The sequence below is a fragment of the Phyllobates terribilis genome, unplaced genomic scaffold, assembly GCF_046119375.1.
Source record: "Phyllobates terribilis strain yellow unplaced genomic scaffold, ASM4611937v1 Scaffold_3__8_contigs__length_932513732, whole genome shotgun sequence".
Classification (NCBI taxonomy): Eukaryota; Metazoa; Chordata; class Amphibia; order Anura; family Dendrobatidae; genus Phyllobates; species Phyllobates terribilis.
This window is the reverse complement of record NW_027362763.1, coordinates 65367967-65386173: the sequence shown is the minus strand read 5'-3', so window position 1 is coordinate 65386173 and position 18207 is coordinate 65367967. Positions and strand designations below refer to the sequence as shown.

The 18207-nt window shown below is 41.4% G+C and overlaps 1 protein-coding gene across 2 annotated transcripts in view; it reads right to left on the bottom strand.

Annotated features, from left to right (window-relative positions):
- The window catches only part of LOC141258808 (cytochrome P450 2C5-like), a 111614-nt gene that overhangs the window by 23937 nt on the left and 69470 nt on the right, over positions 1 to 18207 (bottom strand). For both annotated transcript variants that reach the window (XM_073673952.1, XM_073673950.1), the window contains 3 exons: positions 17992 to 18133; positions 7284 to 7468; positions 1975 to 2116 (listed from right to left, as the gene is read on the bottom strand). In XM_073673952.1, coding sequence (XP_073530053.1) covers positions 1975 to 2116; positions 7284 to 7468; positions 17992 to 18133 — 469 coding nt within the window. The remainder of the gene's footprint in view (positions 1 to 1974; positions 2117 to 7283; positions 7469 to 17991; positions 18134 to 18207) is intronic.

Genomic DNA, 18207 nt, shown 5'->3' with positions numbered 1-18207 from the left:
GGTTTTAAATAGCAGGCCTGTAATTTACTAATATTATTCTACACAGACTTCGTGTGAATAGCTTGACCAACACACTGCAATGAAATGAAAATGGAAGAAATGGCTGATTTTAGAACACTGTTATAGGTGATATGTCTGACAGAGAACCACGGTTTTAAATAGCAAGCCTGTAATTTACTAATATTATTCTACAGAGACCTAGTGTGCATAGCTTGACCAACACACTGCAACAAAATAGAAGGCAGAAATGGCTGATTTTGGTACACTGTTATAGGTGATATGTCTGACAGAGAAGAATGGTTTTAAATAGCAGGCCTGTAATTTACTAATACTATTCTTCACAGACATCTAGTGTGAATAGCTTGACCAACCCACTGCAACAGAATGGAAAAGGAGCCCAATATTTTCCACGTTCAGTTCAAATTTCTGGATTTTTATTGTTGAAATAAGGAACAGATCTGGCTCTATTCTGCAGTGCTAACAAGCAAATGGATCAGAAAAATGGTGTACTCTGGATTGCTTTTTAAGCAAATAACCAGGATTAAGATAAAAGAAAATTTGCCCTGGCCCCTCATATCTGGGGCTATGTCTACAAATATCTGTAATTATTACAGCAGCAGCAGACAGGACGTTCAATGGACCCTCTTGCGCTATATGCACTGCAGTCTGCCACACACACTGACTCCCTGCCTATCTCCTGCCTAGCACTGATTATATGCAGCTGGATTATTCCTCAGAAGGACTGTTAGTTCAGATGGATATATACTGCATATATGTTGTGGAATATCTACACTAACTATACACAAGCAAATCTCTCCCTGACTCAGAACTACCTCTCCCTATCTGTTTCCACGGTAGACTGTGACGAGCATAGCGGCGCCAGGTCTTATAAGCACCTGATGATGCTTTGCGGCCATCCAATCACTGTAATGGCCACAACCAACATGTCTACGGCATTACAGTGCATGCCAGGCAATCCCTGCATGTTCATTGGCTCTCTAAAGACCTGAGTTCCTGCCCGAGCGACCCGGAAATACTCGCCGAGCTTGTCGAGCACCGTGATGCTCAGGCAAGTATCGAGCAGTGGCAAGCACGTTCGCTCATCACTAGCCCCAAGTTTTTTGTTTTCAAAAGGGATAATAGGAGAACATGAATGGCACAATTTGGTACAAAATTTCTCGTGAGTATGCTATTACTTCATATGTAGACAAAAAGTATTTTTGAGGCACAGTGCAAAGCAGAAGGGAAGAAGCGCCATATTAGAGTTAAAATTTTGCTGGAATGGTTTCAGGGTGCCATGTCACATTGACAGAGCCCCTCAGGTGCCAAAACAGCAGAACCCATAAGTCCATAAGTGACCTTATTTTGCAAACTACACTCAATTGAGTGTGTTTACTCCACATGTGCCTCCCAAAATGTTATAACATTGGGCAGTGAAGAAAGAATAATTACATTTTTACCACTAAAATGTTGTTTTAGCCCCAAGTTTTTAATTTTTATAAGGGCTAGTAGGAAAAAATTGACCTTACAGTTTGTTGGGAAATTTCCCCTGATTGCACCAATGCCCTACACATAATCAGGAAATACTTTTCAGGTGGAACACTAAGAAGGGAAGGAGCACCATATTATAGTACAGATTTAGATGTTATGGCTTTCAGGTGCCATGACCCACTGGAAGACTCCTTGAGGTGCCAGGAAAGCGGAAACCCCCCATAAGTGACCCTATTTTACAAACTACACCTCTCAATGAATTCATCTAAAGGTGCAGTGATCAGATTGACAATAAAGGTGTGCAAATGATTTTATACCACTTGGAAGTGAATAAAAAACTACATTTTTACCACAAATTATGTTTTAGCCCACAAGGGAAAATGGGTAAAAATTACACTGACATTTTTCACACAATTTCTGCTGAATGTGACAATACCTATATGTGATTGAATTATCCATCATCTTTACTTAGGGGTTACTCACCTGCAGAAAATGGTATGAAGGCCTCGTTTTTGACAAAGTTTCCATCAGAGTCCAGAAAATGTTGAGGGTAAAACTCATCAGGTTTCTTGAAGTACTTGTCATCTCGTAGGACAGATGTCATTGACGGCATTATGTGAGTTCCCTGCAAATGTTTAAGAATTATTCTCTTGCTGAAATTCAAATGAAAAATAGGATATCTTTTGGATAGGGTAACCATAAAAAATATCTGAGTCCATATAGGCCTACAGTTAGGGTCCCTGAAAATTGTATTATTTTCATCAGCCTCTTGAATCCTACTGAGTACATTTGATGGGTACCTGAGGAGGCTGGTTTACTTCTTCTTAGCCATTCACTCATTTCTAAATGAGGGGGAACAATATTTTATTTATGGAGCGTTTCAGATCATACCCTATATTTAGTAGGTCCAAGGGGGATTGGAAACAGAACTCTAATCTGGGCTTTGGCCTCTGTAGTTACACTTAGGTAAAAAGAAGGGCACCATATGGGAAACCAAATTTGCCCATTATTACCAAATATTCAATATTTCTTGACTGATGGGTATCCAGTGGCTGAGAGATTAAACGTGAGTTTCGGCCCCCTATTTGCACGCAATATTAGTGCCACCAATGGCTGCACTGCCCACTTTAGTTGAATTCTCTCTAACAAAATTTGCAAGATATCTCTCCTCTATAAGAAAGCAATCTGTGTTTCTGGTGACAAAAATACAATGGTGCTTAAAAGTCTGTGAACCCTTGAGAATTTTCCATATTTCAGCATTTAACCTAATTTAACCAAAAATTTAACCTAAAACTGTATCAGATATTTACATGTCGTAAAAGTAGAATTAAAGTACATAATCAAACAATCAAAGTATTAGATTGTATCTTTTTTTATTGCGAAAATGTATCCACTATCTAATGTCTGTAAGTGGCAAAAGTATTTCAATCCTTAGGATTAGTAAATAATTTGAAGGTGAAATTAGAGTTTGGTGTTTTTAATAAATAGGATGACAAGCAGGTGTGCGAGGGTGACCTGTTTTATTTAAATAAGAAGGATATATGAAAGTGTTATCTTTACAACACATTTGTGGATGTAAAACCCCTGGCAAAAATTATGGAATCACCGATCTCGGAGATGTTCATTCATTTCTTTAATGTTGTTGAGAAAAAGCAGATCACAGACATGGCACAAAACTAAAGTCATTTCAAATGGAAACTTTAAAGACACTAAAAGAAATCAAGATTAAAAGTGTGGTACTCACTAAGGGTAATTTTTTTCAGACCAAGCAGAGAGAAAAAATTATGGAATCACTCAATTCTGAGGAAAAAATTATGGAATCATGAAAAACAAACACACAAAAGAACACTCCAATACATCACTAGTATATTGTTGCACCACCTCTGGCTTTAATAGCAGCTTGCAGTCTCTGAGGCATGGACTTAATGAGTGACAAACAGTACTCTTCATCAATCTGGCTCCAACTTTCTTTGATTGCTGTTGCCAGATCAGCTTTGCAGGTTGGAGCCTTGTCATGGACCATTTTCTTCAACTTCCACCAAAGATTTTCAATTGGATTGAGATCTGGACTATTTGCAGGTCATGACACTGACCTTATGTGTCTTCTTTCAAGTAATGTTTTCACAGTTTTTGCTCTATGGCAGGATGCATTATCATCTTGAAAAATGATGTCATCATCCCCAAACATCCTTTCAATTGATGGGATAAGAAAACTGTCCAAAATATCAATTTTAAACTTGGGCATTTATTGAAGATGTAATGACAGCCATCTCCCCAGTGCCTTTACCTGACATGCAGCCCCATATCAGCAATGACTGTGGAAATTTGCATGTTCTCTTCATGCAGTCATCTTTATAAACCTCATTGGAACGGCACCAAACAAAAGTTCCAGCATCATCACCTTGCCCAATGCAGATTTGCGATTCATCACTGAATATGATTTTCATCCAGTCATCCACAGTCCACGATTGCTTTTCTTTAGCCCATTGTAACCTTGTTTTTTCTGTTTAAGTGTTAATAATGGCTTATGTTTAGCTTTTCTGTATGTAAATCCCATTTCTTTTAGGCGGTTTCTTACAGTTCAGTAGTTCAGTCACAGACATTGACTCCAGTTTCCTCCCATTCGTTCCTCATTTGTTTTGTTGTGCATTTCCTATTTTGGAGACATATTGCTTTAAGTTTCCGGTCTTGACGCTTTGATGTCTTCCTTGGCGTACCAGTATGTTTCCCTTTACCAACCTTCCACTGTTGCTTGTAATTGGTACAGATTTTAGACACAGCTGACTGTGAACAACCAACATCTTTTGCAACATTGTGTGATGATTTACCTTCTTTTAAGAGTTTGATAATCCTCTCCTTTGTTTCAATTGACATCTCTCGTGTTGGAGCCATGATTCAGGCCAGCTCTCCAAGGTGTGATCACTCTTTTTAGATGCAGACTAATGAGCAGATCTAATATGATGCAGGTGTTAGTTTTGCAAATGAAAATTTACAGGGTGATTCCATAATTTTTTTCTCAGAATTGAGTGATTCCATCATTTTTTCCCTCAGCTTGGTCTGAAAAAAATTACCCTTACAGAGTACCATATTTTTAATCTTGATTTCTTTTAGTGTTTCTTAAAGCCCTAAAGTTGCTATTTGAAATGACTTTAGTTTTGTGCCATGTCTGTGATATGCTTTTTTTCAACAACATTAAACAATTGAATGAACATCCTCCGAGCCCGGTAATTCCATAATTTTTGCCAGGGTCTGTATATTATGGCACTAACAAAGGGGATTTATGAGTATGACAGAAGAAGAGTTATTTTATGCTCCACAGGCTTGTAAAGGGTTAAAAACCATTTCTAAATAGTTTGAGGTCCAACACTCAACAGTCAGACAGATTGTGTACAAATGGAGAAAATTCAAGATCATTATTTTCCTTCCCAGTACTGAGCAAACAACAAAAATCACTTCAAGTAAGGTATATAACAGTTTGCGAGATCACAAAGAAACCCAAGGTAACATCTAAGCAACTAAAGGCCTCTCTCACTGTAACGAATGTTAATATGCATGAGTCAACCATTGCAAAGAGACAGAGGTGCTAATATCATAGTTTGAATCTGTTTTGCTGCATCTGGACAATGAATTATGAATTTTATTAGAAAATTCTAAAGGAAAATATCAGGACATTTGTCCATGATATGACCTGAATGTAAAGAGCACATGGGTCATGCAACAGGACAATGACTCAAAGCACACAAGTGGTTCTACACAAGAATAGTTAATGAAGAATAAAGTTAAAGTTTTGGAAAGGCCAAGTCAAAGTCCTGTCCTTAATTCTATAGAAATGTTGTGTGAAGCAAGCAGTTCAACGGAGAAAACTCACCAACATAACAGAGCTAAAGCTGTTTTGTGGGGAGTAATGTGCTAAAATTCCTCCAAGCTGATGTGCAGTACTAATCAGGAATTACCGGAAACATTTAAATGCAGTAATTGCAGCACAAGGGAGTCACATCAGATGCGAAGCAGAAAGCAAAGGTTACATTTTGCCACTCCCAGGCATGATATTAGATCATTTTCCTAATTTAAAAAAATGACAAAAATTAATATTTTGGAATCATTTTTTTTATTTGGTTCTGTTTATCTGCATTTAGGAAATGTGTGAAAATCTGCTGTATTTTCAAAGTCATATTTCAAGATTTTTAAAGGGTCAAACAGCATTCTAGAAGGTAGCAATCTTCTGAAGGCCTAAGAGGAACATGACACAGTACGTATGGATTGAGAGTATGGTTTTTCCTGTAATTATGTCCATACTGTATCTACTTTTCCACATTATATTTTAACCCCTTCATGACCGGGCCATTTTCCGTTTTTGCGTTTTCGTTTTTTGCTCCCCTTCTTCCCAGGGCCATAACTTTTTAATTTTTCGGTCAATATGGCCATGTCAGGGCTTATTTTTTTGCGGGACGAGTTTTGTTTTAGTTTTGAATTATGCCATTGGTTTTACCATATCACGTACTGGAAAACGGGAAAAAATTCCAAGTGCGGTGAAATTGTAAAAAAAAGTGCAATTGCACAGTTGTTTTTTTTTTTTTTTACCACATTCATTAAATGCTAAAACTGACCTGCCATTTTGATTCTCCACATCATTGCGAATACATAGACACCAAACATGTATAGGTTCTTTTTTTATTTAAGTAGTGAAAAAAATCCAAAGTTTCCAAGATCTGTAGCATCTCCATTTTTCGGGATCAGGATCCAGGTGTGGGATTATTTTTTATGTGCCAAGTTGACGTTTTTATTGATATCATTTTGGGGATATGCAATGTTTTGATCGCCCGTTAATGCATTTTATTGCAGTGTAGCGGCAACCAAAAAAACGTAATTCTTGCTTTTTTAATTTTTTTTTCCGTTAAACTGTTTATGGATTAATTCTTTTTATATATTGGTAGATTGTGTGATTCTGAAAGTGGCGATACCAAATATGTGTATGTTTGATTTTTTTTTATTGTTTTATTTTGAATAGTGCGAACGGGGGGTAATTTAAACTTTTTTTTTTTTGTTAATATGTTTAAAAAAACTTTTTCTACTTTTTGCAAGTTTTAGTAGTCTCCATGAGACACTAGAAGCTGCAATTGTCTGATCGTCTCTGCTACACATAGGCGATGATCAGATCGCCTGTGTGTAGTAGAAATGCTCACTTGCTATGAGCGCCGACCGCTGGGCAGCGCTCATAGCAATCTGGCAATGACAACTGCAGGGGTCTCCTGCAGAACCCGGGTTAACATGCCAACCCCTCGGCGACCTTCAATCATGTGAATGGGTCGCTGATGGGCAGAGGTAGTGACACGCTTCCTGTAAGCATGAGTAATATGCCACTGTCAGAGATTGACAGCGCCATTTAACTAGTTAACAGCCGAGGGTGGATCGCGATTCCACACACGGCAGTTAGGGGCGCATTACAACTGTACAGATCAGCTGTCATGTGCCTGGAAGGAGCGGGCTCCGGCGCTGAGCCAGCACTAAAGGAAGGGACCTGACATGTGTCGTAATAATAAGGTACATGTGTTTTTCCATCTATAATTAAGTTGTATTTTTCCAGTCTGACCCCAAACTATGTTCAGAACATTTTTTTGCAGCACCCATTGAATTCAGTGGGCACAGTGAGAACAATTCTATTAATTGTGAAGGATGATAACAGACAAGCTCTTGTATTAATACAAAATAAATCAATATTTCATTTAAATCAAAAAACAGAAACTTACTTAAATTTTAAAAAAAGTCATGCAATATAATATTTTACTTCTTACTTTTGGTAGGAAGAAACCCTTCAGTGTGACATCTTGAGTAGTCATATGTGGCAAATTGGTTGGCACAACATTGGCGAATCTCTGAACCTCGTGGATTACGGCGTCTGTGTATGGCATGTGATTGCGGTGCACCATCTGAGGCTCAGTTGATCCGATAACCTTTTTGATTTCTTTTTGAACATTTTCTGTTATCAAAGACAATATTGCCTATAATTATCCATAATGTCTTCAAGTCTTAGCTAAAAGCAAACACTTAATATTTCTAAGCATATAATACTGGTAAATATGGAGTGATGGTTTGTAAGCCCCCTCCATCCATCCAACTCTTCTCCATCTTTTTTCATGACATGTGGAATGACCCTTGGAAAAGGTCTTTCCTCCTTATTTGCACTCTACTCTCTCATAGGGTGCTCCTTATGTCCTCTGCCACAAACTGCATGCTCCCTTTACTCCACAAACTGCTCCTTATGCCCCTTATCCACACAGACTATCCCCAATTTTCCCTTCATTTTCACAAACTGCTCTCCGTGCCTTCACTTCTCACACAGGGTAAGCAACAAGTTCCTATTTCAATCACAAACTGCTCCCATGGCCACCCTTTTATACAAATTGCTCCCATTATGAAGCATAAAGACACCTATAAAGTCTCCTCTTAGTCTTCTTTTTTGCAAGCTAAACATTCCCAAATCCTCTAACCGTTCTTCATAGGACATTGTTTGCAGACACCATTCTGGTTGCTCTTCTCTTAACTTGCTCCAGTTTCTTTATGTCTTTTTTCAAATATGGTGCCCACAACTGGACCCAGTATTCCAGATGAGGTCTGACCAAGGAGGAGTAGAGAGGGATAATTACTTCACGTGATCTAGACTGTATGCTTCTGTTAATACATTCCAGAACTGTATTTGCCTTTTTTTGCTGCTGCATCACACTGTTGACTCATGTTCAGTCTGTGATCTATTAATATACCCAAGTCTTTTTCACATGTGCTGTTGCTTAACTCTATTCCTCCCGTTCTGTATATGCCTTTTTCATTTATCTTGCTAAGATGTAGTACTTTGCATTTCTCCCTGTTAAAAACCATTCTGTTAGTTATGGCCCACAGTTCCAGTTTGTTTAGATCTTTTTGAATCCTCTCTCTCTCTTCTCTAGTGTTAGCTATCCCTCCTAGCTTTGTGTCATCAGTAAATTTAGGCTCCCTATTAGTGTTGAGCCACCCCCGTAGTGTTCGGGTTCGGTTCGGTTCGTCGAACACCGGGATGTTCGAGGAACTGTTCGTCGAACTGTTCGTCGAACACCTTAGAACACCGTCGAACACTGTTAAAACCAATGGCAGGCAAACAAAAACACATAGAAACACATAGAAAACACCTTCAAAGGTGTCCAAAAGCTGTCAAACTGCTCAGAAGACACTCTCTTTAAAAAAGCCGGCCGGCAAATTCAGCAGCGGCATACACCGGTACCCGACAATTTAGACAAGAAGGAATAGAGCATCACACATAGATTAGATAGATAGAAACATGTCAGTCACACATATAAGAAGCACAGTGACAGTGTTGGTTACTGCACTTGTCATTTAGTGTAAAGGATTTATTAAAAAAAATATTAGTGTTTTCATGCACCGTCTCTTTAAAAAAGCCGGCCGGCAATTCAGCAGCGGTACCCGACAATTTAGAACAGAAAGAATAGAGCTTCACACATAGATTAGATATATATGTGACTGACATGTTTCTATCTATCTAATCTATGTGTGAAGCTCTATTCTTTCTGTTCTAAATTGTCGGGTACCGCTGCTGAATTGCCGGCCGGCTTTTTTAAAGAGACGGTGCATGAAAACACTAATATTTTTTTAAATAAATCCTTTACACTAAATGACAAGTACAGTAATCAACACTGTCACTGTACTTCATATATATGTGACTGACATGTTTCTATCTAAGAAGTATAGTGACAGTTTTGCTTACTGTACTTGTCATTTAGTGTAAAGGATTTATTAAAAAAAATATTAGTGTTTTCATGCACCGTCTCTTTAAAAAAGCCGGCCGGCAATTCAGCAGCGGTACCCGACAATTTAGAACAGAAAGATAGAGCATCACACATAGATTAGATAGATAGAAACATGTCAGTCAAATATATAATAAGTACAGTGATAGTGTTGGTTACTGTACTTGTCATTTAGTGTTAAAATAAAGGATTTATTAAAAAAAAAATTAGCGTGGGGTCCCCCGTAATTTTAGTCTCTAGCGGAGGTTAAGCAGACGGCTGGGGCAGATGTTTGAAGCCTGGGAAGGAGGTAATACCCATGGAGCTTCCCAGGCTACTAATATCAGCCCCCAGTTGAATACTTAGCCTTTACTAGCTATTAAAATGGGGGACCCCCCAAAAAAATGACGTGGGGTCCCCCCTATTTTAATAGCTAGCAAAGGCTAGGCAGACAGCTGGGGGCTGATATTAATAGCCCAGGAAGGGTGCCATGAATATTGGCCCCCTCCCAGGCTAGAAACAGCAGCCGTCAACCGCCCCAGAAATGGCGCATCCATAGGATGCCCCAATTCTGGCACTTAGCCTCGCTCTTCCCACTGCCCTGTAGCGGTGGCAGTGGGGTAATAGGGCTGGGGTTTATGTCAGCTTATAATGCCAGCTGACATCAAGCCCAGGTTAGTAATGGAGAGGCGTCTATAAGACACCCCAATTACTAACCCCATAGTGAAAGTTAAAAAAAACACAAACACCCAGAATAAAGTCCTTTAATTGAAATAAACACACAATTCTTTATTGTTCTAAATTAAACCATACTTACCATCACGCCCATTCCAGCTGAAGCCAACGATCTCCTGCAATAAAAATAAAATAATAAACCAACATCATCCTTACCTTTCGATGGTTCCCAGGACAGCTCCAGCTCTGCTACATCGAGATGACAGGCTGGACCGCAGCAGAACGCTGCCGTCCAGCCTGTCAAACCGCAGACACTGAGAAGAATTCTCACGCTGAAGCGCTGAGTGCAGGAGAATTTTCCTACGCTGTCAGTGACGTGCATGAGGTGAGCTGAGATCATTGGACATGAACTCACCTCATGCACGTCACTGACAGCGTGGGAAAATTCTCACGCTGAAGCGCTGAGTGCAGGAGAATTCTCCCACGCTGTCAGTGACGTGCATGAGGTGAGCTCATGTCCAATGAACTCAGCTCACCTCATGCACGTCACTGACAGCGTGGGAAAATTCGCCTGCACTCAGCGCTTCAGCGTGAGAATTTTCCCACGCTGTCATATGACCTCGGCTCATCTGGATGCCGTCACAGCGAGACACTGAGGAGCGCAAGCATGCCTGCTCTTCTCAGTGTCTGCGAAATGACAGGCTGGATGGCAGCGTTCTGCTGTGGTCCAGCATGTCATGTGAATGTAGCAGAGCTGAAGCTGTCGTGGGAACCATGGAAAGGTAAGGATGATGTTGGTTTATTATTTTTCTTTTATTGCAGGAGATCGTTGGCTTCAGCTGGAATGGGCGTGATTGTAAGTATGGTTTAATTTAGAACAATAAAGAATTGTGTGTTTATTTCAATTAAAGGACTTTATTCTGAGTGTTGTGTTTTTTTTAAATACTTTACTAGAAATTCATGGCGGTCATGTCTAATACTGGCGTGACCCCATGAATTTTGGGCTTAGGGCCAGCTGATAATACCAAGCTGGCCTTAACCCCTTTATTACCCAGTGAGCCACCGCACCAGGGCCCTGGATGAGTTGGGTACAGCGCCACAAGATGGCGCCTCTATGAACGCGCCATTTTCCGGGGTGGCTGCGGACTGCAATTTGCAGCGGGGGGGGGCCCAGAAAGCTTGGGCCTCCCTGCGCTGTGGATTCCAGCCCCCAGCTGCCTAGTTGTACCTGGCGGGACACAAAAATAGGGCGAAGCCCCACGTATTTTTTTTTTAATTATTTCATGAAATTCATGAAATAATTAAGAAAAAAAGGCCTTCCCTATATTGTTGTGTCCGGCCAGGTACAAATAGGCAGCAGGTGGTTGGGGGCAGCCCGTTCCTGCCTGCTGTACCTGGCCGGACACAAATATAGTGCGAAGCCCCACGTCAATTTTTTTTAATTATTTCAGGAAATTCTTGAAATACATAAAAAAAAAATTGACGTGAGGCTTCGCACTATATTTGTGTCCCGTCAGGTACAGCAGGCTGGAACCGGCTGCCCCCAACCACCAGCTGCCTATTTGTACCTGGCCGGACACAACAATATAGGGAAGCCCATTTTTTTTAAATTATTTCATGAAATAATTAAAAAAAAATTGACGTGGGGCTTCGCACTATATTTGTGTCCGGCCAGGTACAGCAGGCAGGAACGGGCTGCGCCCAACCACCAGCTGCCTATTTGTACCTGGCCGGACACAACAATATAGGGAAGCCCTTTTTTTTTTTAATTATTTCATGAAATAATTAAAAAAAAATTGACGTGAGGCTTCGCCCTATATTTGTGTCCAGCCAGGTACAGCAGGTAGGAACGGGCTGCGCCCAACCACCAGCTGCCTATTTGTACCTGGCCGGACACAACAATATAGGGAAGCCCTTTTTTTCTTAATTATTTCATGAAATAATTTAAAGAAAATTGACGTGGGGCTTCGCCCTGTTTTTGTGTCCAGCCAGGTACAACTAGGCAGCTGGGGGCTGGAATCCGCAGCGCAGGGAGGCCCAAGCTTTCTGGGCCACCCCCGCTGCAAATTGCAGTCCGCAGCCACCCCGGAAAATGGCGCGTTCATAGAAGCGCCATCTTCTGGCGCTGTACCCAACTCATCCAGGGCCCTGATGCGGTGGCTCACTGGGTAATAAAGGGGTTAGGGCCAGCTTGGCATTATCAGCTGGCCCTAAGCCCGAAATTCATGGGGTCACGCCAATATTAGACATGATCACCATGAATTTCTAGTAAAGTATTTAAAAAAAACACAACACCCAGAATAAAGTCCTTTAATTGAAATAAACACACAATTCCTTATTGTTCTAAATTAAACCATACTTACCGCCACGCCCATTCCAGCTGAAGCCAACGATCTCCTGAAATAAAAGAAAAATAATAAAGCAACATCATCCTTACCTTTCTATGGTTCCCATGCAGGACCGCAGCAGAAAGCTGCCATCCAGCCTGTCATCCCGCAGACACTGAGAAGCGTAGGCTTGCTTGCGCTCCACAGTGTCTCTCTGTGAGGGCATCCAGATGAGCCGAGTTAATGTCCAATGAACTCGGCTCACCTCATGCACGTCACTGACAGCGTGGGAGAATTCTCCTGCACTCAGCGCTTCAGCGTGAGAATTTTCCCACGCTGTCAGTGACGTGCATGAGGTGAGCCGAGTTCATTGGACATGAACTCGGCTCATCTGGATGCCGTCACAAAGAGACGCTGAAGAGCGCAAGTATGCCTGCGCTTCTCAGTGTCTGCGGGATGACAGGCTGGATGGCAGCTTTCTGCTGCGGTCCAGCCTGTCATCTCGATGTAGCAGAGCTGAAGCTGCGTGGGAACCAGGGAAAGGTAAGGATTATGTTGCTTTATTATTTTTCTTTTATTGCAGGGGATCGTTGGCTTCAGCTGGAATGGGCGTGGCGGTAAGTATGGTTTAATTTAGAACAATAAAGAATTGTGTCTTTATTTCAATTAAAGGACTTTATTCTGGGTGTTTGTGGTTTTTTTTAACTTTGATTATGGGGTTAGTAATGGGGGTGTCTTATAGACGCCTCTCCATTACTAACCTGGGCTTGATGTCAGCTGGAATTATAAGCTGACATCAACCCCAGCCCTATTACCCCACTGCCATTGCTACAGGGCAGTGGGAAGAGCGAGGCTAAGTGCCAGAATTGGCGCATCCTATGGATGTGCCATTTCTGGGGCGGCTGACGGCTGGTGTTTCTAGCCTGGGAGGGGGCCAATATTCATGGCACCCTTCCTGGGCTATTAATATCAGCCCCCAGCTGTCTGCCTAGCCTTTGCTAGCTATTAAATTAGGGGGGACCCCACGTCAATTTTTTGGGGGGTCCCCCATTTTAATAGCTAGTAAAGGCTAGGCATTCAGCTGGGGGCTGATATTAGTAGCCTGGGAAGCTCCGTGGGTATTACCCCTTCCCAGGCTTCAAACATCTGCCCCAGCCGTCTGCTTAACCTCCGCTAGAGCCTAAAATTTTGGGGAACCCCACGCCAATTTTTTTTAAAATAAATCCTTTATTTTAACACTAAATGACAAGTACAGTAATCAACACTATCACTGTACTTCTTATATATGTGATTGACATGTTTCTATCTATCTAATCTATGTGTGAAGCTCTATTCTGTCTGTTATAAATTGTCGGGTACCGCTGCTGAATTGCCGGCCGGCTTTTTTAAAGAGACGGTGCATGAAAACACTAATATTTTTTTTAATAAATCCTTTACACTAAATGGCAAGTACAGTAATCAACACTGTCACTGTACTTCTTATATATGTGACATGTTTCTATCTATCTAATCTATGTGCGATGCTCTATTCTTTCGGTTCTAAATTGTCGGGTACCGGTGTATGCCGCTGCTGAATTGCCGGCTTTTCATGTTTCACTGTGAGCACTGTTCCCATCGATTTGGGCAATCACTCTAATGCCACAACCACCATGGCTGTGGCATTACAGTGAGTGGCAGACAATCCCTGCATGATTGGTGCTCTAAATAGCGCCAGACATGCAGGACACGCTTTTGGTGCACGAACAGTTATCGAACATAACCTCGAACAGCTGAATTTTTTGCAAATCATTCGGGTTCGTCGAACAACTCGAACACCGCCCAAAACAGCTCGAATTTGAGATTGGCGAACAGTTCTAGTCGAACACCGCTCATCTCTACTCCCTATGCCTTTTCATATACACAGACTGCTCCCTATGCACCTCCCATGTAACACAGACTGCTCTGTTGCTCTACCCATGTTATACAGGTTCCTACAGTGCTGGCCAAAAGTATTGGCACCCCTGCAATTCTGTCAGATAATACTCAGTTTCTTCCTGAAAATGATTGCAATCACAAATTCTTTGGTATTATTATCTTCAATTAATTTGCCTTCAATGAAAAAACACAAAAAGAATTGTCCTAAAGCCAAATTGGATATAATTCCACACCAAACCTAAAAAAGGGGGGTGGACAAAAGTATTGGCACCCTTTGAAAAATCATGTGATGCTTCTCTAATTCGTGTAATTAACAGCACCTGCAACTTACCTGTGGCACCTAACAGGTGTTGGCAATAACTAAATCACACTTGCAGCCAGTTAACATGGATTAAAGTTGACTCAACCTCTGTCCTGTGTCCTTGTGTGTACCATATTGAGCATGGAGTAAAGAAAGAAGACCAAAGAACTGTCTGAGGACTTGAGAAACCAAATGGTGAGGAAGCATGAGCAATCTCAAGGCTACAAGTCCATCTCCAAAGACCTGAATATTCCTGTGTCTTCCGTGCGCAGTGTCATCAAGAAGTTTAAAGCCCATGGCACTGTGGCTAACCTCCCTAGATGTGGACGGAAAAGAAAAATTGACGAGAGATTTCAACGCAAGATTGTGCGGATGGTGGATAAAGAACCTCGACTAACATCCAAACAAGTTCAAGCTGCCCTGCAGTCCGAGGTTACAACAGTGTCAACCCGTACTATCCGTCGGCGTCTGAGTGAAAAGGGACTGTATGGTAGGATACCCAGGAAGACCCCACTTCTTACCCCGAGACATAAAAAAGCCAGGCTGGAGTTTGCCAAAACTTACCTGAGAAAGCCTAAAACGTTTTGGAAGAATGTTCTCTGGTCAGATGAGACAAAAGTAGAGCTTTTTGGGAAAAAGCATAAACATAGAGTGTACAGGAAAAAAAAAGAGGCATTCAAAGAAAAGAACACGGTCCCTACAATCAAACATGGAGGGGGTTCCCTGATGTTTTGGGGTTGCTTTGCTGCCTCTGGCACTGGACTGCTTGACTGTGTGCATGGCATTATGAAGTCTGAAGACTACCAACAAATTTTGCAGCATAATGTAGGGCCCAGTGTGAGAAAGTCGGGTCTCCCTCAGAGGTCATGGGTCTTCCAGCAGGACAATGACCCAAAACACACTTCCAAAAGCACTATAAAATGGTTTGAGAGAAAGCACTGGAGACTTCTAAGGTGGCCAGCAATGAGTCCAGACCTGAATCCCATAGAACAACTGTGGAGAGATCTCAAAATGGCAGTTTGGAGAAGGCACCCTTCAAATATCAGGGACCTGGAGCAGTTTGCCAAAGAAGAATGGTCTACAATTCCAGCAGAGCATTGTAAGAAACTCATTGATGGTTACCGGAAGCGGTTGTTCGCAGTTATTTTGGCTAAAGGTTGTGCAACCAAGTATTAGGCTGAGGGTGCCAATACTTTTGTCTGCCCCATTTTTGGAGTTTTGTGTGAAATGATCAATGATTTGATTTTTGCTTCATTCTCTTTTGTGTTTTTTCCTTGCAAGCAAATTAAATGAAGAGAATAAGACCAAAGAATTTGTGATTGCAATCATTTTCAGGAAGAAACTGAGTATTATCTGACAGAATTGCCCGGGTGCCAATACTTTTGGCCACCACTGTATGCCTTTCCAAGTTACACAGACTGATTCCTATGCGTTCCCATGTAATACAGATTGCTCCTTATGTTCTTCCAATGTTACAAAGACTGCTTCCTTTGTAACATGGGAGAAGCATAGGGAGAAGTTTGTAAACGTGAAAAAGAATAGGGGCAGTATTTGTAACATGGGAGGAGCATAGGGACCATGTTACACAGACTGTTTTCTATGCCTTTCAACATTACACAGATTGCTCCCTATGCTCATCCTATGTTACACAGATTGCTCTCCATGCTCCTCCCATGTTATACAGACTGCTTCCTATGCTCCACCCATATTGCACAGACTGCTTCCTGTGATCGTAACATGTTACACAGACTGCTCCCTATGCTCCTCTCATGTTACATAGACTGCTCTTTTGTCCCTCCCCTGTTAAACAGACTGATCCCTGTGCTCCTGTCATGTTACACAGACTGCTCACTGTGTTCCTCGCATGTCAACACAGACTGCTCCCTATGCCTTTCCACATTACACAAAGTGATCCCTATGCTCCTCCCATGTTATTAATGGAGTGGAGATTGATCATGTGCACCTCCATTATGCTCAAGATGCATCTGCAAAGCTCCATTTTTGGCATTTCTGTATTGCTGAAGGAATCAGCGATTGGACCCTAGGCAATCCACAAGTTATGCTCTATCCTTTGTACAGGACATAAATTTTTATTTTAGGAACCTTTTAACTACAGTGGGGAAATAAGTATTTTATACACTGCCAATTTTCCTCTGCAGCAGGGATTTTGGCCCACTCCTCCGTAAAGATCTTCTCCAGATCTTTCAAGTTTCAGGGCTGTTGCTGAGCAACATTGAGTTTCTGCTCCCACCAAAGATTTTCAATTGGGTTCAGGTCAGGAGACTGGCTAGGCCACTCCAGGACCTTGAAATGCTTATTACAGGCTCCTTATTTGTCCTGGACTCCTTACTCCCACTCCTTAGTTGCCCTGGCTTTGTGGTTCGGGTCATTATCATCCTGGAAGACCCAGTCATGACCCATCTTCAATGCTCTTACTGAGGGAAGGAGGTTGTTGGCCAAAATCTCACGATACATGACCCCATCTTTCCTCCTTTCAATACAGTGCAGTCGTCCTGTCCCCTTTGCAGAAAAGCACACCAAAAGTATGATGTTTCCCCTACCATGCTTCACAATTGGGACAGTGTTCTTGGGGTTATACTCATCCTTCTTCCTTTTCCAAACACGGAGAGTGGAGTTGATACCAAAAAGTTATATTTTGGTCTTATCTGACCACATGACCATCTCTCATACCTCCTCTGGATCATCCAGATTGTTATTGGCAAACTTCAAATGGGCCTGAACATGTGCTGTCATGAGCAGGAGGACCTTGTGTGCCCTGCAGGATTTTAATCCATGACGGCGTAGTGTGTTACTAACGTTAATGTTTGAGACTGTGGTCCCAGCTCTCTTCAAGTCATTGATCAGGTGCTCCCGTGTAGTTCTGGGCTGATTCCTGACCTTTTTAAGAATCATCCTTACCCCACGAGGCAAGATGTTGTATGGATTCCCAGACAGAGGAAGATTGACAGTCATCTTGTGTTTCTTCCATTTTCTAATAATTGTGCCAATAGTTGTTGCCTTCTCACCAAGTTTCTTGTCTATTATCCTGTAGCCCATTCCAGCCTTGTGCAGGTCTACATTTTTGTCCCTGGTGTCCTTAGACTGCTCTTTGGTCTTGGCATGGTGGAGAGGTTGGAGTGTGATTGATTGAGTGTGTGGACAGGTGTCTTTTATACAGGTAACGAGTTCAAATGTGCAGTTAATATAGGTAATGAGTGCAGAGTAGGAGGGCTTCTTAAAGAAACTAACAGGTCTGTGAGAGCCAGAATTCTTGCTGGTTGGTAGGTGATCAAACACTTATTTCATGCAATAAAATGCAATTTAATTATTTAAAAATTATACAATGTGATTTTCTGTTTTTTTTATTTTTCATTTCTGTCTCTCACAGTTTAAGTGTATCTACGATAAAATTTACAGACCTCTCCATTCTTTGTAGGTGGGAAAACTTTTCCCCACTGTCTATATAATTTTATATATTTTTTTACAACAATGTATTGTGCCATGTCCTTACTTTGAATTTCAGGATATTTCATCATCAATAGAAGGGCCCATCTTAGAGTGGTAGCAGATGTCTCTATTCCAGCACAGAGTAAGTCCGAAACAAGAGATGTTAGGTTCTCATCATGAAAATATAACTCAGGATCTGGTTTCTTCTGAATACACAATATATACAATATATCAGGGAACACTACAAACAGATAGGAAGCAGGAAGAATACTGGATTAAA